The 27,499-nt window shown below is 36.6% G+C and overlaps 1 protein-coding gene across 1 annotated transcript in view; it reads left to right on the forward strand.

Annotated features, from left to right (window-relative positions):
• Positions 1-27,499, forward strand: part of LOC150082964 (Fanconi anemia core complex-associated protein 24-like) — a 51,391-nt gene that overhangs the window by 15,694 nt on the left and 8,198 nt on the right. The window contains exon 4 of the mRNA XM_090377693.1: positions 21,676-21,820. Within this exon, the coding sequence (XP_090233819.1) occupies positions 21,676-21,820 (145 nt within the window). The remainder of the gene's footprint in view (positions 1-21,675; positions 21,821-27,499) is intronic.

Here is a 27,499-nt window from a genome sequence, read left to right on the forward strand (position 1 = left end):
ATTAATTCCTTGAATGCTTCCCACTTAGAATTTACTGTTTGTAACATCGTCAGTCGATCCCACTGTACAGAATTTAAAAACTGTCTGAGACCACTGTACTCCCCTTTACGGAAGCAAAAACCCTTTCCTTTACCCCTGACGGTAGTTACCTCTTTTAGTAAATCCCACTTCAGCACACTGTGATCACTGCCACCTAGTGGTTCCTTTATCTGCAAATTCTTAATACACGAATGATCACTGCTGATAACCAGATCAAGAGTATTACTTTCTCTGGTTGCCTCTCAAACATGCTGCTGCAGAAAACAATCATCCAATAAATCCACAAAAGTCTGACTAGTGTGTGAGTGACCAACCCACAAGTTCCAGTCAATATCTGGGAAGTTAAAATCCCCCATTATAAGACATTCTGATTTACTGGCCCACTCTATTTCTCTGTACAATTGTTCATTGTACTCATTTGAGTCATTAGGCCTATAACACACTCCTACTCTTATTTTTGCTTTTGCAGTGCTTATGTCACACCAAACTGACTCAACAGTGCACTGTCCATCTATATCAACTGGATGCACTTCTTTTGATTTTATGTTTTTCTTAATTAACAGCATAACACCTCCTCCCTTTCTGTCCTGTCTATCCTTTCTGTACACATTGTACTCCCCAAATTCCAGTTCTGCATTCCTTATATCTTTGTGACACCACGTCTCTGCTATCCCAACAATATCCGCCTTTGATGTCTTGACCAACACTTCAAATTCATCAAATTTATTTACTATACTTCTAGCATTGGTATACATGCAAGCATACATGCTCCTATGCCTATTCCTTGTTACCCTAACACATCCCATATACCCAACTATTCCAGGATGACTGCCATCCGTCCCTGAAACCCCCAACACCCCTCGCTCCAGGTCGCTTCTTATTCTAATAGAAGTTGTGCAAGAATCACCTTCACCTCTGCCTGCGGTTACTGTTAAACTATTAGTCTTTGTATCCCCCAAGCTAGCAGTTTTCCGACCCACCTAACACCGCCTCGATAGCATCAGCAAATATTCTTGCACCCTTTCTATTTAAGTGTATCCCATCCCTGTAGAAGCAATCTCTCCTGTTAACAAGTACAGTCCAGGCTGAAAAAAATTCTACCCCTTGAGCCTTGCACAATCTTTCCAGGGCCGAATTGATCGACAAGGCTCTCATCATATACTCCCTCCTATCGTGTCTGGGCAGAATTGCAGACACTTTCAAATTCAACCCTAATTCTCGGCTTTTTTTCAACAGTGACCTATACTTGGTGAGTAATTCTGCCGGTCTCCTACTCTTAATATCATTAGTGCCAACGTGTACAACTATATCACCTTTTGTGCCCTTGAAAGATGATATCCGCTCTACAACGTCATCAACCTTTGCCCCTGGCAGACATACCCTGGTCCTGTTCCACCTATCCTTTTTACATAGCATGTTCTCCGTTTCCCTGACAATAGAGTCACCAACAACTAATAGTTCCTGTGGGACCAGCGCATTCTGCCTTGGGGGTTGCCGCTGTGTTGCGTGATGACCAAGTGCAAGCTCTGGCGTTGATGTGGGCAGCTGAGAGCTTGATGGGCCCCTCAATTTATTTCCTTCGAGGGCATCCACCCTGTCCTTCAAACTCTCATATAGGCCCATAACAACGCTGAGTTGTCTCCTGATTTCCTTACACTCCTTACATCGCGCACACACAAAGACATCCCCCATGGCAATATCATGTTCCGTTCCAGAGAGTTCGGCAAACATTTCACAAGTTGCACATTTTTTTAGGCTGTGACGCGTTGGAGAATCGCCCCCCTCAGTTCTCCCCCGAGTCACAACACTCCTGCCACTTTGTTCCCGTTGCTTTGCTGCTCTAGTTCGGGGCATGGTAGTTTAAATTAATAAAATCAATAAATTAAATGTCAGTAGTATTTGAATAGAAACTATGAAATAGAAACAGTGAAGCGTATTACTATATAATTATGCGTTAGAGCTACCTCAATTAAAAAATTTGAATTCCCTACAAAAACTTTGAATTCCCTATATACAAAAACAATGGCTACAAAAATCGAACAAAAATAACGGTTTTACCTATCGTAAGTAAAATCCACAAAAACTCTTTATCTAAATTAAAATAAAAAATAACCAGCGTAACTATAACTATATGACTACGTATTAAGTACAATATAAAACAACAATCATGTAAATAAAAGGCAAACACGTATCGTTTTTGCGGAGCCTGTAACTGTCAGCTGTAACTTTTAAATAGAGTCAGCGCCCTCTTTATGTATTTAAATATAATATGTGTGTGTGTGTGTGCGTGTACACTCAGTGATCACTGAATTGTGACCACCCAATCTGTAATGGGTGGTGTGTTCACAATTTTGATATAATCAAACACTTGAAATGTAATGCACTGCACACATTAACTAACTTGTTTTATTGGTGTTAGTTGCTAGAATAATGAATGTTGGTAACTTCTCAGTACAACCTTTTATTAGATAGGTGGTCACAATACAATGATCACTGAGTGTGATATACAGTATATATATATATCACAAGCTGCTATCAATTTGATGATATATATATATATATATATATATCTCTCATCAAATTGATAGCAGCTTGCACTCAGTGCCAGTGTTGGAGGGTGACAATACAGGGTATAGCAAGGGTATTAAAAGAAGGATGAAGGAGAATGCATACCTTCCTATGGAAGTAGATGAACATTTGGTGGACATTTACTATCTAGAATGAAGTGCTGCAAGTTAATGTATGTAGTGCATTACATTTCAGGTGAATTAGGTTTTTATTTCATAAGATAACTGAATTTGTTTTTCTCTTTCTATGATTACTAGAAATGAAAAGTAAATAACTAGTTATTGTTTTACCAATTGCTAATTACCAATGAATATTCAGTGTGTGAAATGAAATATGTATTTCAGACACTGATTTAATAAATGAAATAATCATAGTATATGATTCTTTAATTACGTTTTCATAATGCAGTTTACTTAGTTCTTCTTGGATTGAAATCTAACGTGTATTTAATATTTTTGTTGTGATTATTATAATAAGCAAATACAGTCTAATCTCGTTAATGCAAAGTTCAAGGGACCTAAATTTTCACATTTTGTAATAACGAGGTTTGTAGTAACAAGGTCCCCCCCATAAAAGTTTTTGAAATTTTATCTTTTTTTTTTTTTTTTTGGTACATACTATATCTTTGGTACATATCTAAAAATAATAATAATATCAAAGATAAAACAATAAAAGCAAAAGCTTTGTCTAACAATACAGTAATAGGAATAACACATTTTTTAAAGGTTTTATTTTATTTGTAAGAAACTAAGAGAAAAGCAATTATTATTATTATTTATTATTATTAGCCATATGGTGCAAGGAAGCCTGAGGCTTATGCTGCACCAGCCAAAAAATTTGAGTTACCCTGAGAGAGAGAGAGAGAGAGAGAGAGAGAGAGAGAGAGAGAGAGAGAGAGAGAGAGAGAGAGAGAGAGAGAGAGAGAGAATCACCAAGAAAGAGAACAATGATGATGATGTCTAGCTCAGGACCCTGGGTGTGCCAAGCCCATACTCACTAGATGTGAGCCCCTGGGGTTAAATTTAACCGAAATGAAAATATTGTACAGTGTGTATATATATATACAGGCATACCTCGATTAACGAATAGGATGCGTTCCACGAAATTACTTCGTTAAGCGAAACTTCATTTTCAGAGGTAAAAATACTATGGCCAGAATAGGGATACGTTCCTACGTAAAGAAAATGAAAAGCTTTTTTTCGAACAAAGAAAAGTTTTATTAAATAAACAGTCAACTTACATACAAAGTGAAATCACATTTTAAAATATGAGGTTAAAGTTGATTGTTTATGCTTTTTTTCTCTTTCATTTAACAATTGCCTATACGGAGTTATTGCATTTAACACTGATCGCTTAACTATAACACTTCTTCCTAAATCGGGATCATTTTCACTAAAAAAATTTAAAACGTTTTCAATGTCATTTAAGCACCTTTTTAAATCTTTGGTTGTTAACACTTTTTCGGCAGGAACTTCTTTAACTTCGCCTTCATTATCTTTGTCTTCGTTGCTAACAAGGTTTTCTAAATCTTCCACTGAAAAACCATCATCTTCTGCATTCAATAAATTTCTAACATCCTCTTCATCGACATTTTCGAAACCTATTGATTGAGCCATCTGGATAACTTCATTTCTAATTTCTTGGATGTTATTTTCTTCTTCTAGTACAACTTCTGGCCATATTTTGCGCCAAACTCCATTTAAGCATTTCTTAGTGACTTCTTTCCAAGAACTATCAATGTTTTCAATTGCGTTTTTAATGGTGTAGTTTTTCCAAAAAGTTTTAACTGTCATTTCCACTTTATCCTCTAGTTCAGTTAAATTGCTTAAAGTTCGACACAGATAATAAGCTTTAAATGATGCTATTACTCCCTGATCCAATGGTTGAATCAGGGAAGTTGTGTTTGCTGGAAGAAACACAACTTTGACAGGAATGCATGTGTCCAACGTGTTAAGATCAGTAGGATGTCCCGGAGCATTGTCTAACAACAAAAGAGCTTTTTCTTCAAAGTTGTTTTTTTGACAATACCGTTTTACTCCAGGACAAAAGTGGTTAACAAACCAATCAGTAAATAACTCCTTGGTAACCCACGCTTTTCTATTTGCTTTCCATATTACAGGTAAATTCATTTTTATGTTACCTTTTAACGCCCTCGGATTTTCTGAATGGTAAACTAATAGCAATTTTAATTTATAATCACCAGAGGCATTTGATCCAAAGAGTAACGTTAAACGGTCTTTGGCTGCTTTAAATCCAGCAGCTGATTTTTCTTCAATAGAAATGAAGCTTTTTGTTGGTAGCCGTTTCCAGAACAAACCGCTTTCATCAACATTGAACACCAAATTTGGTGGAAAATTTTCACGTTCAATTATTTTCTTTAGTTTTTCTGGAAACTTATTTGCAGCTTCAACATCTGCACTTGCAGCTTCTCCTGTTAATTTTACACTATGAATCCTGGCCCGTTTTTTAAATTTCTCGAACCAACCACGAGAAGCCCCAAAGGTTTCCGTAATTTCTTCAGTTTGTTTAGATTTCAGGTGATTAAACAAAAATAATGCTTTTTCTTGAATCACCATTTGACTTAAAGGCATATGACGTTGTGACATATCATCTATCCACAAACTTAACATTTTCTCCATTTTTTCTAAAATTGGATTGCTTAAGCGAGTTAATTTTGCCGCTGTAACATCTGTACAATTCTGAGCAGACTATTTTATTTTTTCTGATTGACTTAGTATGGTTGTTAAAGTTGATTGCGCTAATCCTCAAGAATGTGCCACATCGGATTTTCTTTCGCCGCTTTTAACACGTCGTACGATATTTAGTTTAGTTTCCAAAGAAATTGCTTTTCTTTTCTTTGATTCTGACATTTTAATTAACTAAAACAAAAATATTTCTATTAAAATTTACAAAATCTACGTTATGTAATGCTATAAAGAACCTACGTCGATTATTGCAATGCGCCACACTGAAACAACGTCAATCATGTAAACAACAACTAAATTACGCGATTGACACGCAAAACTGTTATAACAGACATGCCCGCAGCTCGGGAGCACTCGGGAATACGTAACGAGTCGCCGTCAGTCACCAATCGGATGATTGTCGGGCGTTGGCCTTAAATTGGAATATTTTTTTATGTTAAATGGGGCTTGAAATTGCGGACTTCGTTATATCGAGGCTTCGTTATCAGAGGTAACGTTAACCGAGGTATGCCTGTATATATATACACACATACATTTTGATATATACAATATCTTAGTATCACAGTAAAAAGAATTACAATCTTAATATAAAAGGAGACATACAAACCATTAACTTTTTAATAAATTAATCTAATTTAAAGAAAGAATCCAATGTTATTTGCACAGTTTTTGTCCTATATGCATTTATCCACTGCAATAGTTGTTTCTTTATCAATGTTACTGCAGGCCAACATTTTCTGTTATGCTCAGTGCATTTTGGGTATCTTTTTAGATGGGAATGTGTGTGCTTCCTCACTTTCGCTGTCACTGATAACAAAAACATCATCGTTTTGCTTGGTACTCAACAGCTCTTCTGATGTTGGCATGCTGTGGTGGCAACATCATCATCCACCTTCACAAACTCTTCAAATTCGCCAACAATATGCTCCTTCAAATTCCTCCATTCCTTGATGTTGCTATCATAATCGTCTACTGGACCATGTTTTTCAATGATATTCTCTCCAAAGCCACTCTTTCTGAAGCAGTTGATTATTACACTTGATCTAGTACTATCCCAAGCAATAACAAGATTATGGATAGCATCTAAGACATTCCAGTTTGGCTGCAAATTGTTCCTTATATGTTTCAGATCAAGTATCTTATCAGTTGGGCTCTATATGCTCTCTTGAGTTTATAAATAATGACTTGTCCAGTGGCTGCATTAAACTGGTGGTATTGGGAGGTAAAAACAACAGCCATATATTTTTCAACATAAATGTTTCGGCAGAATGTGCTGTACAACTATCTGGAATCATCAAAATGTTTCTTTTTTCTGAAGCCATTCTTCTGTCCACTTTTGATAACTAAGACTGAAATATTTTAAGCGTAAGCCAAGCACTTCTATTGGCCTCATAACCAGTTCCCTTCTTTAAAGCATCTTGGCTTGGAAAACTTACCAATCATAAGTGGGCATAGTTTTCTGCTGTCATTTGAATTTAAGCATAACAGGTGAGTCTTTGTTTACTTAATTTTCCACCACGACAAGACTTTCCTCAAACAACAAATGTTTTGTTTGGCAGCAAATTATAAAATAAACCTGGCTCTTTAAGATTTAAATTATCCTTTGCCTCATATTTTTCAAAATTGGACTGTACAGAACACAACCAGTCTGTAACATTTTCTTTGTTGACTAATCCAGACTTGCTGCAAACATTTCACGAAACCAAGTTATTCCTGCCTTTAAATCTTCGGAGCCAGCCACTGCTGCATTTGAAGTCATTAATTCCATGTTGCTGAGCTAGATAATTTGCCTTTTCTTGCAAAATCAGACCTGATATTGGCAGATTAGATGCATACATTTGTTGGTACCACTCAAAGTTTTGTTTCAAGCTCCTCTCATTTTGCACCACAAATTCTTTTCCTGTTGTTTCGCTGCTCCAGTGTCATGCACATCATCAAGTTTTTTACAGTTTTTCAGTATTGTGGATAAAGTAGGTAAAGGGATGTTGTATTCCTTTGCAATGTCCATTTTACTTTGATCCATCCTATCAGGCTTAATTCTGTCCATTTACATTTTGTTGCCATAACACTGTTAGATAAAATTTAATATAAGCAAATTTAAAATTTATTTAAAGACACAAGTCCAAAAAAGACATCAGCTCAGATAAAATGGCACAAAAAATAGATTACTGTATACTGTAACAAAAAACTCTTTGAACTGGTGTAACAATTGCAACTGACCCATAGAGCGAGAGTGAGTGTATGTAAACAACTTAGAAAAACTGTTTTTATTCTTTTGTTAATTTAACAGCTCATCCTTCACAAAGATGTTTTTCAGAGTGCACTTACGTTGTGCTGCCATAAACTGGTTTTGTTTATACAAAAGTAATTTCTAACGAGTCAGTGCCATCCTTCGGGAAGCAGGGAACCAGGTGGCCAGAGGCAAAATATAATAGGGACAATAACTGTACAGCTGTTCCAAGATTTGTATTAAACATATAAAATAACAATATTTATTTTTCACAGAGTGAAAATGAACTTTGTGATACATATTAACTGAATTTTGTAATAAATGAATATATTTACATAGAAAAGTCTATCCTTTGCAGGGGGAATGGTATGTGTTTCATATAAATGAGTACTTTGTATTAACGAGATTTTTGCTGTAGTAGTAATAATTTGTGATTAATTTATTTTGTGAACTAGATTTACGAAATGAGATAAAAAGCATTTTCTGCTAGAGAAAATGCTAATATCTCCCAAAACATTCCACTTAGACAATCCATTTCTCTTGCCACTACACAATTACTACATAAACACATGAATCTCTGTGTGCTTTATTCTTGTAGCCCTTTGCAGCGTCATACTATTCAAGTAACGAATTTGTTAACCTGAGTCCAGTTCTTCGGTTTGTTTACCTCTTATTTAATTGTTTCTGATTTGTTTTTAAGTGTTTTAGAGTATATTTATCATCTTTATGAATTGTCTAATTTAGGAATTTAATTTTAATGCAGTTAGTTATTCCTGTGTTTCTGCATAGTCTTTAACAGATATGCCTAAATTACATATAATTGACTGGTAATAAACTTGCATTAAATCAACATATAGTGTGAAGTGCCTTTTATCATCCTTTATTTAATTTCATTATGTGATGTAAGTTGTATGCGATTCACTATGTGAATTGCATACAACTGAATCCCTGTTTTATCTTTGCGCTTAGTGCATGAAATTTGTTTCAAGTATCAGAAACTACATCCTTCTTTGTCCATCACTTTTATAGTTTTTCATTAAGCATAATTTGATGTGTGTGTGTGGGGGGGGGGAATAATAAAATCCTTTCACTTCTAACTAGCGGTGGATGAATGTTCCTCCGTCAAGAATGCATAATATTCAATATGACCAGTTCTTGACACAAGAAATTTTCCAGATATATATACGGCATATTTCATCGATTCTAAGATGCACATTTTTTCACATTTTAACTTCTGAAATTGGGGTGCATCTTACAATCACTGTCAAAGAATGTTGTGGGAGGGATAGTCGTTGGGCAGAAGGGAGATCGCCAGGCATGTAGCAGTGCCTACACAAGTGCATGGAGGATGCCTCCGTAGCAAGATGGGCAGGAGCAGCAGTGCGTAGCACATGCTTCTTGATTAGACCGGGGTTCGAACCCGTGACCACCAAATACAGAGGATACGGAAAGGTCAGGGAATGACCACCGCATATCCCTGGAGCAGTTGTTGCTAATGCTCCTGAAAAAAAAAAAAAAAAAAAAAGTGCATGCATATCTGTTCATCCTGTTGCCACTTCAGCTGAGTTACGTTTAGTGGTGCTAGTTACACATGTAACTAAAATTTGGGCCCCTAATAGCCATTTAAAATGTCTTCAGAAAGATTTCGCTATGATGAATTTTCTTCATATACATGAAGAAAATTGGTCATTTTTTTCATATACATGAAGAAAATGACCAATCTGAATCTGAAAATGATGAATTCCAAAGAGATCAAATTGTTGGTACACATTTAGCAGGGGGATCAGTGACTAAAACTTCCGATTTGTTTAATGTATCCAGAGAAACTGTATCAAAGTGATACCTGCATTCACCAAATATAGAAAAACAAAATCTGATGGCATGAATTATGGCATAAAATCGAAGTTGACTGAAACAGACCTCCAGGCACTAAAAAAGGAAGGCACAAGTATGGCCTTAGTTAGCCCTTGTGCCATTAAACAACATATCAACCATCCAACCAACTAAAAAGGATTGTAGCCCGAAAACATAAAACTATTGTATATTAAAAATAACTGCAGAACTTAATGTGAGTCTGAGCAGTCCAGTTTCTAGCAGAACAGTTTGGTAAGAACTTCATAAAGCTGAAATTTATGACAGAGCCACTATTACCAAGCCACTCATTACTGATGGTAATACTTAAAAATAGGATGCAGTGGTGGAACGAGCACAAAAACTGGAAACTTAATGATTGGCAACATATCACATTTTCAGACAAATCATCATTCACACATTTTCCAACATCAGGGAGATTTTACATTTGGCAAATGCCAAAGGAAGTGCATTATCCTGTCTATCCTGTGCCAACCATCAAACATGGAGGATCAACAAGGTTTAGGCAGCAATATCTTGGTATTCACTAGGTCCTATTCTGAGTGACCAGGTTCAGCCCATGGTGTAAACATTTTTTCTCACAAATGATGCCATGTTTGAAGGTGATAATTAGTATTAGCAGAGGCATATGATGCAAGAAAGCAAGTTTATACAGCATCAGCCGGGGGGGGAACAAAAAAACTTTCCATTTTACCCATCCATTCGCTCCAAAAGTTTGTCCACTTCTTCCTTGAATTTATTCAAGTTATCAACTTCCACAATTACAGATGGAAGTTCCAGCAATCAACTACCTGCTGGCTAAAGGCAAATTTCCACACATCTATTTGACAACTACCTTTCCTCAATTTGAGTACAGGAACTCCCTGACTCACCATTCCGTGGAACGCTACGTAACTCGGAATTTCCCCCACGCTTATGCAGCACTCGCAACTGCACTCGCTGAATTGATTGAATAAAAAAAAAAATGTTCGACGAACATGTAAATAGAATTATTTATTGTATTTATTCAGTTTTTATCTCATGGGCAGGAAAAATTACAAAAGCGTGCAATTTTAAAAAATTTCAAATAAAAGAGAAGAGACAGGCATAATGTCAGTAAGTTTTACCTCTTGAGCATCATTGCCAGAATCGACATCTTCAGCTGATAAGTACGCAGCTGCTGAGGTAGAGGGCTGTGGAGATTTAGAAGGGGTTAGCCGCTCAACCTTGCGAAATAACATATTAATGGATGACTGGATGGCAGCTTTTCTCTTTTCATCATAGATTTCTTTGTAGCAAGCAAGCATATCATTCACCCTTCTGTTAACTTTTAAGAATAGTTCGCTGTCAGGATCCATCTTCTCATTGATTGATCGCCATTGCCAGTGCAATTTCACAAAATGCCATTGCCATCTCTCTGATGATGAAGTGTCTCGGCTCCTCATTTGGTTCACCTTGAGCTTCGTCAGCATTTTCTTCTTTTGCTATCACTGCCTGCAAGTCAATAAGTTCATTAGATAATTCCTTCTCTTCTTCCTCTCTTAACTCCTTCACATTTTTGGCAACAACCTCCAACTAAAATAGCTCTGCAACCTTTACAATCTTATCTGTAACTTCTTCATATGATTCGTCTTTTTCAAATCCTTTGAAGCCATTTACTTGGAATGGGCATATTTTCTTCCACGTGCCATTTAAACAAATTTTAGTCATTTCCACCCAGGACTTGTTAATGTTTAAGATGCCGTGGTAAATATTGTAAGATTTCCAAAAGTCTCTTAATGTAAAATTTTTCTCACCGTCTACTGCAAACAATGCCTGAGCATATGTTGTGCATCAATAGTATGCTTTTAAATTCGAAATAACACCCTGATCCATAGGTTGGATGAGTGAAGTCATTTTTGGCAGTAGAAATATGACTCACGTTTGAATTGAAATCATCTAGATGCGTAGGATGTCCAGGAGTATTATCTAATGGAAGCAAAATCTTGAAAGGAACGTCATTTTCTTTACGATATATTTTCAACCACAGGAATGAAGCAGCATTTAAACCAATACGCAAAGAGAGAGATTGTTATCCATGCTCTCTGGTTCGATCGGAAATGCACGGGTAGGGTGGCTTTATTGATGCCCTTAAATGCACAAGGATTTCCAGAATGGTGCGCAAGCAAGTAGTTTTAATCTGTAATCTCCCATTGCATTAGCCCCAAGCAAGAGTGTGGCCCTATCTTTTGAAGCCTTGAAACCTGGCATTATCTTTTCCTCTTTGCCAATGTATGTTCAATCCGGCATTTTTTTCCAATACAGAGCAGTCTCATCAACATTAAAAATTTGCTGCATTGAATATTTGCTACGGTTCCCCGTACTTATCTTAATATCTTTATAAATACTTGTTTTTGCTTGAATGGTCATTGATCTCAGGGGCACTTGCTTCTGAATCTGATTTTCCATCCATATTATTAATAGCTTTTCCATCTTAGATATAGCACCTGGACTTTGTTTTGTGATCACTGTTGATCTTAAGTGCGTTGATCCTTTGACGTGTTCTTTTATATGCGCACTGTCCTTTAAAATAGTATTCACTGTTGAAGCATCGAGACCTAATTCCCTTGCAATAGATGACAAACTTTGTCCTGCTTCGTACTTCTTAATCATTTTCATCTTCATTTCTAAATCAATTTTGTTTCGTTTCCTGGCACTGCCAGCACTTGTACTTTCCGTTGGTCCCTTTCCCTTCATCATTGTAATGCATAAATAGGAATGAAAAGAAGTTTCTGAAAATTTGTTTTTTTATATGATTGAAGATTTCAATGAAGGAGAACTCATTTCACCATAATATCTTAATGTAAAAACCCACAGAATTCCAGTTATCGGTATTATCACAAATGCAATAAGATCGAGTTTACTACCCATTTATAATTGATTGCACCTAACAGAAAAGCCCAATAAACCAGAAAGTGCAAATTGTTTTTATTGTTTTTGGTCATGACCTCCAGAAACGTGCTTTAGAAAAATAGCACAAAGGCATTCAAAATTGATTCTTATAACAGAACATATGATAACAATGAAAGGGTAGTGCAATTTCCATTATAAAAATGACCTTTTAGAGAGATAAATAGCTTAGTAATTTAGCAGAAATTTCAACTTCTGAGGTCTTGGAATGAATTACCAAAAAAACCCAATATTATTGGGTTCACATTACGATATTTTCACGATACCTCCATTTATTCCTATGGGATCCAAAATACGTTTCCACAATTTTTTTAAGTTTGCACCGGCCAGCAAAAACTTACGTAAAGCCGAATTTCCGTAAGTCGGGGAGTTCCTGTATATGTCCCCTCAGATTTGTAATCTGAGCAAGAGGAAGAATCCCATCAGCATTGAGCCAACCGGGCTAGCCTGGTGGGTAAAGTCCCTGCCTGGCAACCCAAAGGTCGTGGGTTCGAATCCCGCCTCGGGCTTGCATCAAAGTAGTGCAAAAACCTTGGGAGGTGCATTATGGCCACAGAAGCCGATGCGCCAACAACAAACAAACAAACAAAAAAAAAAAAAAATCAATCCATTCAAGGCCTTATACATCTCAGTCAGATCACCTCACAGGTGCCTAGTCTCCAGACATTGGTCTCCAGACATTGAATTTGCAGAACTTAAGCCTTTCTTTGTAAGAGTACCCCTTTGTCCTCCTCACCAGTCTTGTTGCTCTTCTCTGTACTTGTTCTATCAACTCTACATCCTTCCTAAAATGAGGCCTCCAGACCTGTATGCAGTACTCAAGTTGACTTGACCATTGACTTTATACAAAGGGATAATCACCTCCTTATCCCTGCTATTCCTATCCTTAGCAAAGTTCTTGTATATGGTAACTGAGGCTAAGCATATCTCATGCTCCACACAATCACCAGATTTAAATGCTATTGAGCCAATTTGGGCATATTTGGAGAGAAGAGTGAGAAGCAGATTTCTTCCACCTTCATCACTCAAATAGCTTGAAGTGTTCCTCCATATAGAATGGTCCAATACTTGGATTAAGACAGATTCAAGGTTTATTTGAATCTATTCCTTGTAGAATGCAAGCTGTTTTAAAAGAAAATGGTTGGCCAACACCATATTAGTGCATACCTATAACTATTATCACAGGTTTTTCCATTATTTTATCTCCCCCCAGTAATAATATAATACTAAAATAAGTGATATTCAAACAGTTATTTCTGTATTTTCCATTTGTTTGTAACTTCGTGCAGTTTGACAGTTAACTGAAATTTAATTGATATTTTATTAAATTTGAATTCAAATATTTTTGTAAAATTTCAATAACTACAAAGCATCTTATGATGCTAATGATATTATAAAAATAACTTTATATAATATAAAACTTGCATTGTTCAAGGAATTTTCCTGAAAGCTTGACTACCGAAATATAGTATGTCTTTGTACACTAAGAAAATCAACAAAAATGTTTCTGTTTTTAAGTTTGGAAAAGTGACTTTTTTTTATATCTTACTGATGGGTGAGAATTTCTTTCAAACTAAAGTTAAAATTATTTATATAGATTGTGACATCAGAGAGAAGGAAATAATATATAAATTTGATGATTTCTGAATTTACGCAAGGGTTGTGTTCCAGAACATCTCGCGCAAGTTAAATTCACGTTTACGTAAATAATCGCCAAAAAATGCACTAATAGGCCTATGAGAGTAACTCTCACATCTAGCTAAGTTACCCCTATGGTACATACCACTCGTTTTCTTTGGTTGGAAGACTGGGCACTCTGAAGAAAATGATGAGCAACCAAAGAGATTCATTCATCTTTATTGATTTACTTATTATTTATTTATTTTTGTACAGTAAGGAAAAGTATGTTCACTATAACCAACATATGCATACAACACAAGAATTGAGATGGGGGGAGGAAGAGACCAGGGGGAAGGGTGGCCTTAGGCAGATTGATGAGAGGGATTGTTATGGTCAGATTCCATTTCCTTCTGATTCGGACAAGATAGGTGGGTTATTACACTAACCCGGGAGGTGGAGGATTCACTTGACTGCTCCCTTGAGCGCTTGAAAAAGGAATCCAGAGTTAGTTGCTTTGCATGTTGTCTCTTCTCATGCAACAACTCATAGTAGCAACCAAATTCTAGTGTAACTTTACATTACACTTTACCTAGCTTCATTCAAGATTAGGGTCTTCGTCAGCTAACAGATTTTAGGTCTTCATCTACAAGATTAAATGCTTTTGATATTCCTTTCACTGTCAGGCTCCATTCTTCTTTAACCTCTGGGCTTCCACTCGCTGCTGCCTCGTCGTGAATGCAATGCTGCTCAGTGCAAACAGATCTTCGTTTGATAATTCTTGATGATGCTAATCAATTAAATCATCGATATCGGTTGCCTCCACTTCAGTGAACCCTATCTTTTTAGTGAGTTTCATGCATTTATTTTTAATTTGTGCATAATCTTCATCGGTATCAGAGCCTTTGAAAGAGTTGCTAAGATCTGGACATGACTTATGCCACGAACTTTGAATACAGTTATGTGGAACTTCACGCCATGCAGCATCAATGAATTTTAAAGCATCTTTTATATTGAAAGCTTGCAAATATTGCTGCACACTCATCTGTTCATGGTCGGTCTTGTCAATTAGATCAGCCAGAATGCCCTTTAAATACTGAGCCTTAAAAGATTTAATAACATGTTGGTCCATTGGAGTATTGACGTTGTGTTTGATGGGAAAAAACAAGCTAAATATTGAAACAGACATCAACAATAACTGGGTAGATGGCATGTGGCATTATCAAGAATAAATAAGATGTTGAACAGAATTCCTTCTGCTTGCAATATACTTCCAATTCTGGTTGTAACTTAGATCCAAGATAACTTCTGAAAATAACAGCAGTCATCCACCCTTTAGGGTTTGAGTACCAGTACACGGGCATGTATGACCTACCATAACCTTTAAGGACACAAGGGTTTTGATAGTAGTAAATGCACACGTGTCAGTTTATTACCCTCCATATTAGCACCAAACGGATATGTAGCCGATCTTTCACTGCCTTAAACCAGGCGCAGTCTTTTTACCAATGGAAATACAGTGAAACTTCCCTTTAACGGACAGCCATGGGGAACGAGAATGTGTCCATTAGAGAGAAGTGTCCGCTAACAAGAAGTCTGAGGGAGAAAAAAAAACAGAAAGAAAGAAAAATCGTTAAACGTTTAATGTAAAATTAAATTATATACAGATTTTGCACAATATTTTTGTAAATAATATACATACAATTGTGCTATGCATATTATGACTTTATCTTAAGAAAAATACATACAGTAATCACTTATTTTCTTCTGCACCTTCTTCTGGCTGATAATTTTGTTTTCAACATTTGTTTGGAGTGAAGAAACCATCGAAAGTCCTTCAGTATCTTCTTCAACGGCGAAAAACATTTTTAAACGATTGATTTGTATGAGTGCTTCTTCTATTTTCGTCGGTGGTTCATCGTTAATATGTTCTTCGACAGAATGACCTCCTTCCATTTCTTCATCCTCAGGAACTTCTTGAAAAATATCGATGATAATGTCGTTGATATCTAGAGCACCATCTTCTGTAGTGAGGTTCGAGTCTGTATCTTTGTAGCCAGGGTCACTTGTAGCGGAAGTATCGTACATTATCAATAGATGTTGAAGTTCTTGTTCTTCTTGATGCTCCACATTGCTGTTCACAACTTCAATTTTTGCATTTAAGAAGCCAGACTTTACAAAACAGTTCACAACAGTTTGTTTTCTAATTGCATTTACTGAAGAGGAAATCCATTGAATCGCATCTAGGATGCTGAGTTTCTTTGCAAGGTCACTCGCACATGTTACATCGTTCATGTTTGCAATGAGATGTCTTAAAACACGTTTTCTGTAGTGAAGTTTAAAATTTTTTATTATCCCTTGATCCAAGGGCTGACACTCTGCAGATGTGTTTGGTGGCAGAAAAACGATTTGAATGTTGGCTAATTCAATGTGCGGGTGAGATGCAGCATTATCCATGAAAAGAATAATTTTTCCGTTTTGATGAATCGTGTTTTGGTTAAAGTGTCTTATCCATTCGCTCATGATATCTCGTGTCATCCACGCTTTTTTATTAGACTTCCAGTCAACATTCAAAAGATTCAACTTTATGCCCTTGAAACAACAAGGATTTTGTGGTTTTCCTATAACAAGAGGTTGTTCAAAGTCTCCCAGCATATTTGTACACAATAGTACAGTCAGGCGTTCCTTAAGAAATTTTTCCTCCCTGGCACTTTTCGTTTTTTAGACTCATTGTTTTTTCAGGAAGAGCTTTAAAAAACAACCCTGTTTCGTCACAGTTGTTAATATCATTAGCTTCAAAATCACGACATAAATCTTCCAATTTGACGGTCCACTCTGTTACAACCCCAGAATCAACAGATCCACCTTCACCACTTACGGTTTTCCAAGAAATTTTATGCCGAGTTTTGAACTTGTCTAGCCATCCCACAGAAGCTTTGAACTCATTTACTCCCATAGATTTCGCAACCTCCAGAGCCTTTTCCCTAATAATAGGCCCATTAATGGGAATTTTTTTAACAAGTGGGACAAAACCACTCATGCGTAACATTGTCAATTTGAAGTCCAACAGTTTTTGGGAATGATTTTTGAACCTGATCATTTACGTGTTGCCAAAATTGTTTGAGCAGTTAATTTTTTTTCTTTAGGATGTCGCTTACCTGCGTCTTCCCGATTTTAAATTTTGCAGCGAGATTGCGAACACTATTTTTTTGCCGATCATATGCATTAATGAGTTCGACTTTATCTTTTAAAGTTAAATGTTTACGAGAAGACATTGTGCACTTCACACGACACTGAACAAAACTGAAAGCTGAAACTCAAAAGATGAAAGGCCGACAATATCCCCCCCCCCTTGCACACACCGAATTCATCAGAAGTTTTACACGTGCCTTAAAATTCTTGAGGCACGTGTAAAACTTCAGAGAATCGAAATAGAAAATAAACACACGATTGAGGCAATACGTGGAAGAAACATTCCTAGAAAAATGGCCGTGAGCTTGCCCGCTGTCCGTTATGGGGAGATCAAATTAAGTGTTGATCTAAACGAAACAGTGCAGATTGCCTGTCCGCATCCATTACAGAGAATGTCCGCTAGACAGAAGCTAAAAACACGTTAAAACGTTATAGAGGAGAGTTGGGGAATTTGAAAATGTCCATTGTAGAGAGGTGTCCGTTAGGAGAAGTTTCACTGTATAAATGTGATCAGGCATTTTTTTCCAAAGTAAACATGTTTTGTCGAAGTTGAATATCTGTTTGGGTATGTACTCTCCTTCTTGTGGCGTTTTCTGTAAATTTAGTTGCTGTGTTATTTTAAATTCACATAATTTAAACATGCCTAAAGAAGTCACTGTATAAGCACCAGTTTTCTTTATACTGTATTAATCTTAGATATGATTATATTAGGCGCCTCCGTAGCCAGGTGGGAAGGAGCAGCAATGCGTAGCACACGCTTCTTGATCAGACCGGGGTTCGAGCCCGTCACCACCAAATACAGAGGATGCGGAAAGGTCAGGGAATGACCACCACATATCCCAGAGCAATATGGTCTTAGTTGCTAATGCTCCTAAAAACCAAATAACAAACAAACATATGATTATATTGTAATTACTGTACTTCTGCAATTGAAAGAGATAAAATTACAGTTAAGAGGAAACTGAGAATCAGAGACAAATTTAAAGTTTATAGAGTCTCTATTAGTCTTTGTCTAATGAACTTTAAAGGGACCAGAATGGCTCAGATTACTGAAAACTAAAGTTATACAAAATGATAAAATAATATTTTATTGAAATTATGTAATTAATGAAAAAAACATATGCAAAAATGGATACTTTATTCTATTTCTATAACAAGTTTAACAGTTAGTGTTACAAAGCTTTTCCCACTGATCTTGAAACAGTTTTTAATGGAAGGACTTAATTTATATATTTTTGTTTTGAGTCCTGTACAACACACAGAGTGTGCAACAGAGCAGCATGGGCTAAGTTGCTGATGCTCCGAAAATCCAACGACCTGTACAAATCTAGGTATTATTAGGTATAACTCTTTTCTCTGCTTGGGATAACTTCAGATTAAACAAGACTAGAATTATGGAAACTCTGTTTTAGCTCATTTACAATTCATTATGGGGAATGAAACCATGGTTATATCATTTTAAATTAAATTTAAGAAACACTTGAATCATTGGGACACCCACTAATATTTGACTGTGATAGCGATCAGCAATTGAAATATGACTCCTTTTTCAAAGTTCACAAGGACTGGTGTCCCTTGAAAAGATAGTACTTGTGGTCTCTTTGTTCCGTTTGTGGTATTTTTTATCTTAGTAGCACTTGTTCTTTGGAGTGTGGGCATGTATCTCTTTGGGGAAGGGCTATGTGTTTGCTTCCCTGAGGGTGAGTGTTGCTTTGGTTCTTTCCTTTTGTATTCTTTAGGTTATTATATTTTATGCTATTATTATTTTATTATGAGGGACTTCAATGCTAAGGTTGGAAAAAGGCAAAAGAGCGCAGAAAGAGGAACTATAGGAAATTTTGGAATTGGTGAAAGAAATAAAAAGAGGTGAAAGACTTGTGGAATTTGCAGAATCTCAAGGAATGTCAGTAATGAACACTTTTTTCAAGAAAAGGGTGAACAGAAAGTGGACATGGAAGAGTCCAAATGGATTAAAACTAATGAAATCGACTTCATCCTCACTAACAGAAGATATATTGTGAATGATGTTACCATCCTGAATAAGGTAAATGTTGGAAGTGATCACAGAATGGTAAGATGTACACTTGATATAGATGTAGGAAAGGAAAGGAAAAAACTGACTCGAGTAAATAATACAAAGGTCTTTGAAATAACAGAGGAGGAGAAAAAGCAGTATGTACTGGAACTTAAGAACAAGTTTGAGCTTCTGCAGACTGCTCAGGACCAAGATATCGACGAGGAATATTACAACTTTTTGAAAGTGATAAAGCCCAATAAACCTATAGGGAAACAGAAATCCAAAGAAGAAAAAATTAGTCAAGAAACACTTGTCATGATGAACCAAAGACGACAAATGAAGAGCAAGAAAAACACTGACAGGGAGAAAATTGAGTATACTGAGTTATGCAAAGCCATTAGAAAGAGACTCAGAGAGGACATAAGAAGATTTAACACAAGAAAAGTAGAACAAGCATTAAGGGAAAACAAAGGATTTAAATCAGCAGCCATGAGCAGTAATACAGAAAGACAAATGATACTGAAACTGAAGAATAGCGATGGTGTACTTATAAACAGCAGAGAAGGCATAATTCAAATAGCAGAAGACTACTGTAGAGAATTATACAAGGAGCGAGGGAATGATACCAGCAGTGGGGAAGATGGATTGCAAAGTAGCAACACACGACATACCCGACATTCTTCCTGATGAGGTAGAACATGCATTGAAGAAAATGAAGAATCGGAAAGCCCCGGGGGAAGATGAAGTTACTGTAGAGTTGTTAAAATTGGGAGGAAGAGACATAACACAAAAACTGGCAAGGCTCTTCACAAAGTGCATTAGAAAAGGTGTGATGCCTAAGCAGTGGAATAATGCAATCGTAGTTTTGCTGCATAAGAAAGGAGATAAATCATAAATTGGAAATTATAGACCAATTAGCTTGTTATCCCATATCTACAAGTTGTTCACAAGGGTCATTACTAACAGATTAGAAAGAATACTTGATGAGAATCAACCGAAAGAGCAAGCTGGCTTTAAGACAGGATTCTCAACTATGGATCACCTTCACGTAATATCACAGCTAATGGAGAAAGCAAATGAATATAAAACACCATTATGCCTGGCATTTGTGGATTATGAAAAGGCATTTGACTCCATACAGCATAAGGCAATGTTTTGGGCACTGGAAAGACAAGGCATAGATACTCCATATATTATGATTTTGAAGAAAATATATGAGAATGCTACATCCTTTATTAGACTAGACAAAGACAGTAGCAAATTTAAAATCGAGAAAGGAGTTCGACAAGGAGACAATATCTCCGAAGCTGTTTACTGCTGCCCTTGAGGAAGCTTTCAGAAGATTAGACTGGTCGCAGAAAGGAGTCAATGTGAACGGAGGGTACCTAAACCATTTACGATTTGCAGATGACATTGTGGTCATAAGCCACGATCCCAAAGAATTAGAGGAAAATCTTAATCAGTTAAGCACAGTTAGTAAGGATTTTGGACTAAAGATGAATATGGCTAAAACAAAAGTAATGATGAACAAGTATACCACGGAAAGGGAAATAATGATTGAAGAAGCAGTAATTGAAAAGGTGGAGTCCTATACTTATCTGGGACAAGTTATTAGCTGTAATAATGATAAATGGCTGGAAGTCAAGAGAAGAATAAATTTTGGATGGATAGCATTCAGGAAATATAGTCACATACTGAAGAGCAATATCCCAGTTTGTCTGAAACGTAAAATAATGAATCAATGTATACTCCCCACATGACTTATGGAAGTGAAACTTGGGCACTCACCAAAAGAATGGAAGAGAAGCTAAGAACTACACAGCAAAGAATGGAACGAATTATATTGGGAATCAGACTGTTAGATAAGAAGAGAAACACATGGATTAGGCAGCAAACTCAAGTAAAGGACATTCTTATCAAAACTAAAGAACTAAAATGGTCTTGGGCAGGACACATAGCTCGAAGACATGATGACAGATGGACTAAGAAAATAACAGAATGGTACCCAAGAGGAGCTAGAAGAAAACCTGGAAGACAAAGGCGGAGATGGATAGATGAAATTCATGAGTTTTTGAGTAGTAAATGGATGGCCAGTGCTCAAAACAGAAGGAACTGGAAAGTTGCTGGAGAGGCCTTCATCCTGCAGTGGATTGAAAATGGATGATGATGATGATGATGATTTTTATGCTTATTGTATTCTTTCTTTTTTGTTTTGATATAGGGATGGTTAAGTTCATGGGAGCAGAATAGCATCTTGCCTTACCTGTAACTACTAACAGCATTAATTATTTTGCTGTATTTATTTTGTTGTTCAAGTGTTTCTTAAATTTAATTTAATACTAATTTACAATATGACAGTTATAAGCAATATAAAAAAAAATTTCATTAAAATATTTTTAAAAAAACTACAGATATGCTTAGGATGAGTTTTGTCTGTGAGAAAATTTGTGTAAAAAGTATACTTGTAATTTCTAATTAAACAGATTATATTCCTTTATATTTCACAGGTACACACGGAGGGAAAATCCAAACCAAATCCATTACTGGAGAGGAAACGTTTCCAACCGTTTGAGATATTGATAATTAATTCCCTAAAAAAGGTACCATCACTAGGTGAAGTGAAGGCAAAAGAACTACTGCAGCATTTCAAAAGTATAATATATTTACTATTGACTAAATAGTTATTATATGTCTCATAATTTCTAATATATCTTAAGATTCTACTGTGTATTTTATAATGGCATGCAGTTTGAATTAGTGTGCAGAACCACACTACCATTGATAATGGGCTACTGTTGGTCTCTAAAGATGTATTTCTGTATGTTTTTTGGAGAAACGACATGCAGATTATGAATTTTTATATTTTAATTTTATTTTATTTATTATTTATTTTTTTGTAATTAGTAGTAGTGGCAAATGATGCAAGAAAGGAAGCCTATACAGCATCAGGTTTATAAAAAAGGAGAGGGAGAAAGAGGATACAAAACTTTGCATTTCACCTGTCTATTCCCTCTAACAGTGTATCTAGTTCTTCCTTGAATTTATTCAAACTACTCACCTCTGCAACACTAGATGGGAGTTTTTCTCCAACAATCAACCACTTTCTGGCTGAAGGCAAATTTCCGCCCAATCGACCTGCAACTATCTTTCCTCAATTTGAATTTATCCCCTCCCTCATTGTGTGTAATCTAAGCAAGAGGGAGGATTCCATCAGCAGTGAGCTTACCCAGTCCATTCAAGGTCTTAAACAGCTCAGTCAGAGTTCCTCACGTGTGCCTAGACTCCAAATGCCGCAATTTGCAAAACTAAAACTGTAGAGTACCCCTTTGCATCCCTTCTTGTCAATCTTCTCTTCACCTATTCAACAGATTTACATCCATCCTAAAATGCAGTTTCCAGACCTATATGTAGTAATCAAAAGTTTGCCTATCCATTGTCTTATACAGAGGGATAATCAACTACCTATCCCTACTGGCAAAATTCCTGTATATCATTGACAAAACCCCATGAGCTGTCCTGGCCGCCTGTCTGCACTGCTCAGCGAACTTCATATTACCCACAGGTCTTTTTCATTCTCCATTGCCCTGAATGTGTTACCACACAGTTGTATGTTAATCTGGGATTGCTGCTTCCCATATGAAGTACCTTGCATTTGTCAGTGTTTTGTAAATGTCAAAGCAACAAAGCTCAAATAAGTTCTACATTTTATACATATCAGTTAACAAAAGAATGAGAGGAATTACATCAATATTGACTTGTAGAATGCTTCGATGCTGACACCCTCCAAAATTCAAATGAATGTAACAACTAACTTAAATGAATTCTCCATACCTGAAGAAACATTAATGATCCAACGCACCCGGAATCGAAGGTATAGGAGCTCCAAACCCGACCCCAAAATACATAGATATTTTTACAGAATTAGCAGCAGCAAATACAAAGGTATTTTTGGGTCAGATTTGGAGCTCATAAACCTTTGATCCCAGGTGCATTGGATCATTAATGTTTTTTCGGATGTGGAAAATTCATTTAAGTTAGTTTTCACATTCATGTGAATTTCAGAGTGTGTTAGCATCAAAGCATTCTACAAGTCAGTATTGCAGTAATTACTCTCATTCTTTTGTTAACTGATTTGTCACTATTAAACTACAATTGCCACTTTTCAGCCCATCTGCCTACTTTGTCTAGATCTCATAGCAGTAGCACACTGTGTTTAAGCACCCTGCCAACCTTCATCAGTGTCATTAATAAATATAGACAACAATGGGCCCAGCACTAAACCTGGGGGACTCTGCTAATGGCATTAGATGAAGAAAAGCAGTGCCCATTCATAACCACCCTCTGTCTTCTGCTACTCAACCATCCCTTTACCCATAGCAGTCTTTTATGAGAAATGGTATAAAAAGCTTTTCTGAAATCTAAGTATATGATGTCAAAATTATTTTTTGCATCCAATTCCTTTCTTACTGTGTCATAGTGTCCAGTTAGATTGGTCAGACAAGATCACCCCTTAACAAATGCTGTGACTACAGTATGACTGCATTCCTGTCTAGCTGGTCCTGCTTTACTTCTTTAATCAGTTAATCCATTATTTTACCCTGAACAGAAGTCAGTCAAGTTAAGTAATCCCACATACTGGCATATGATGCAAGAAAGCAAGTTTATACAGCATCAACCAAAAAAAAAAAAAAAAAAATCCTTCCCATTTCACTCATCTGTTCACTCCAAACGTTTGTCCAGTTCTTCCTTGAATTTATTTAAGCTATCAACTTCCACAACGTCTGATGGAAGTTTGTTTCTGCACATCTATTTTACAACTGTCTTTCCTCAATTTGAATTTTTGCCCCCTCAGGGACATAATCTGAGTGAGAGGAAGAATCCCATTGGCATTGAGCTTGCTCAAACCATTCTAGGCTTTATACACCTCAATCGGATCACCATGCAGGTGACTAGATGCTGTCTCCAGATACTGCAATTTGCAGAACTTAACCTTTCTTGAAAAGAGCAACCTTTTGTTCCCCTCACCAATCTCATTGCCCTTCTCTGTACTCGTTCTAGAAGTTCTGCATCCTTCCTAAAATGAGGCCTACAAGATCTATATGCAACTCAAGATGTGGCTTGACCTTTCATTATACAAAGGAATAATCACCTCCTTATTCCCAGAGTAACGTACAGTTGGTACGTTACAATTGCCACTTCTCAGCCCATCTGCCTACTTTGTCTAGATTTGCCCATGACCACCAAATACGGAGGATGTGGAAAGGTCAGGGAATGACCACCACATATCCCTGGAGCAATATGGCCTTAGTTGCTAATGCTCCTAAAAAACCAAACAACAACAACTCAATACATCTTCTCCATAAACAAAGAACAGGAGTGGCACATTATAAACCCTTTACCAGGTTCATGTTCACATGCAGAATGAGTAAGGATAAGGATTATTAATTTGCCTTTTTCATCCTGCTGTTGCCAAGTTGTAAGAGGCAGCTCTCTAATATCAACATCTAGTGTTCTCACAGCCTGTTGTTCTTTGCCTTCCCCCTCCGCCATGCTCCATTAATCTTTACTTAATTTTATTTTTAAGAAGCCCATTCCATAATTCCCCTATTTTTCTCCCCTTATTTCTGTTTAAAGCAGCCTGGCTAAATTTCTTGATAATAAAAGCTTTTATGCTATTTTATTTTATTGCTTTTATTTTATTATTATTTTTTTTTATTTTTGGTCTCTTTTCTCCCTTCGGTTATCGCAAAGTTCCTATCACTATATGCCCAAGCATGCTGGAGTGTGCTCAGCCATATACTGATAAGAACTTTAAAGAAGTAGCAAGAAATTTAGTCCAGTTACTTTAAACAGAAATAAGGAGAGAAACATAGGGGAACTATGGAATGAGGTTTTCAACAATAAAATTAAGTGGAGATTAGTGGAGTGTGGGTTGTGGGAATGTTGAAGAACAATAGGCTGTTTTATGACATGACATCAACAGTTTATGAAAGGCAAATTTATTAAATTTGTTTTTACTCATGTATATTTTTGTTTTTTACAAATACAAATATACAAAATATTTATATTATTATTGTTAGCCATATGGTGCAAGGAAACCTGAGGCTTTTGCTGCACCAGCTAAACGTTTTTTTTTACCCTAGGGGGGGAGAGAGAGAGAGAGAGAGAGAGAGAGAGAGAGAGAGAGAGAGAGAAACAAGAGTCAGAAGTAGAAGGGAATCACCAAGAAAGAAAAGAATGATGATATCCAGCTCAGGACCCTGGGTGTGCCAAGCTCATACCCACCAGATGTCAGCCCCTGGGGATATCTTGTATGTTCTTGTTCATATTGTGTATATGAACGAGAACCTGTTAAAGGGTTTGTAACGCGATGCACATTTATTAAAATTATTTATTATGGTGTATAAAATGTTAGAATGGTTTATTTCTTGTTTAAAGAATGCTAAAAACAAGAGTGGGAAATTGAAGTATCAAGACTATACAAATAGGTAAAGCAGATTCATAATATGAAAAATGAAGAACTGTAATATTAAAATACTGGTCCTAAGTAAGGCTAGGTGGAACATGAGCAGCTCTTCAGAAGGTAAAATACATTTTCCATCTGGAGAGCACGTGTTGCATTCAAGAAACCAAACTGAAGACAATGAGCACAGTAAGAAGTGGTATTCCTTGGATATTTTAAGCAAGAGGAGTTTATTGGAATGGAAACCAGTATCAGAGAAAATGAGCCAGATTTAAAATGAAATATAACAAATATAACTAAATATTACAATAACAGATGCATATGCTCCAAAATTAATGCTGAGAAGAATAAGGAAATATTTTGTGAAGCACTGCAAAAAGAAATAGTAGCAAGTAATAAGAAATGTAATATTAGTAATTAGTTTTAGTATTATCATCTTTTAAGGATATGAAAGATGATATTGCTGTAAATGTTAACAGTAATGATATTAAGAGCAGGAGATCTGAGGTCTTATGTAACAAGTACAGGGTAATGTTGTGAAAAGTTTGCGAGTTAGGATTAAATTAGAAAGTGCTTGCAATTCATGCCCAGACGTGACAGGAGGGAGTACATGTTGAGAGAGTCTTGTCAATCAATTTAGCCCTAAAGAGACTATCCAAGGCTCATGGGATAGAATTTTTTTCGGCACGGTCTGTGCTTATTAACAGGAGAGACTGTTTTTATAGGGATGGAATACACTTAAATAGAAGGGTTGAAAGGATCAAGGAAGTATTAGGTGGGTCAGAAAACTGCTAGCTTGGAGGGGACCCGGACTAATAGATTAACTACAGCTGCAGAGATGAATGTGATCCTTGCACTGCTTCTGTTGAAACATACAGCAGCCTTGAAATCACTGACCAAAGTGTCAGTGATTTCAAGCACTTATGTAAAACCATTGTTTCGTTCGAATCTTGCAGCCGTTGTTTTTGTATAGAGTGGTAGGGAATTTAAATTTTTAATTGTGGTAACTTAGTTAGCTCTAACATAAACTTATATAGCGTACGCATCGCTTCATTTAGGATTCTATTAGATAGTGTAGTATTGACAATTAATTAATTAAATTTATTGATCTTATTAATTTAAAATATCATGCCGCAGACTAGAGCAGCAAAGCAATGGGTACAAAGTGGCAGGAGTGCTGTGACTTGGAGGAGAACTGAGGGGGGCGATTCTCCAATGCATCACAGCCTAAAAAATGTGCACCTCATGAAATGTTTGCCGAACTCTCTGGAACAGAACATAATCTAGCCAAAGAGGATGTCTTTGTGTGTGCCAGGTGCAGAGAGTGTCTAGAAATTAGGCGTCAACTCAGCGTTCTAATGGGCATCTATGAGAGCTTGAGGTGTAGGGTAGATGCCCTCAAAGAAATTAATATGAGGGGCCCGTCAAGCTCTCAATGCCAGAGCTCACTCCTGGGCATCAGGCAACACAGCAGCAATCTCCAAGGCAGAATGCGCTGGTCCCCACAGGAGTTAGTTGTTGTTGGTGACTCTATTGTCAGGGAGATGGGGAATATATTGTGTAAAAAGGATAGATGGAATAGGATCGGGGCAGGTCTGCCAGGGGCAAATGTTGACGTAAAGCATATATCATCTTTTAAGGGCACAAAAGGTGATATTGTTGTACACGTTGGAACCAATGACATTAAGAGTAGGAGATCTGCAGATTTACTTAACAAGTACAGGTCAATGTTGCAAAAAAGTGGTGAGTTAGGGTTAAATTTGGAAGTGTCTGCAATTCTACTCAGACATGATAGGAGGAGTATATGATGAGAGCCTTGTCAGTCAATTCGGCTCTGGAAGGAATGTGCAAGGCTCAAGGGGTAGAAT

This window comes from Mastigoproctus giganteus, chromosome 7 (genome assembly GCF_048544385.1).
Source record: "Mastigoproctus giganteus isolate SK-2022 chromosome 7, ASM4854438v1, whole genome shotgun sequence".
Lineage (NCBI taxonomy): Eukaryota > Metazoa > Arthropoda > Arachnida > Uropygi > Thelyphonidae > Mastigoproctus > Mastigoproctus giganteus.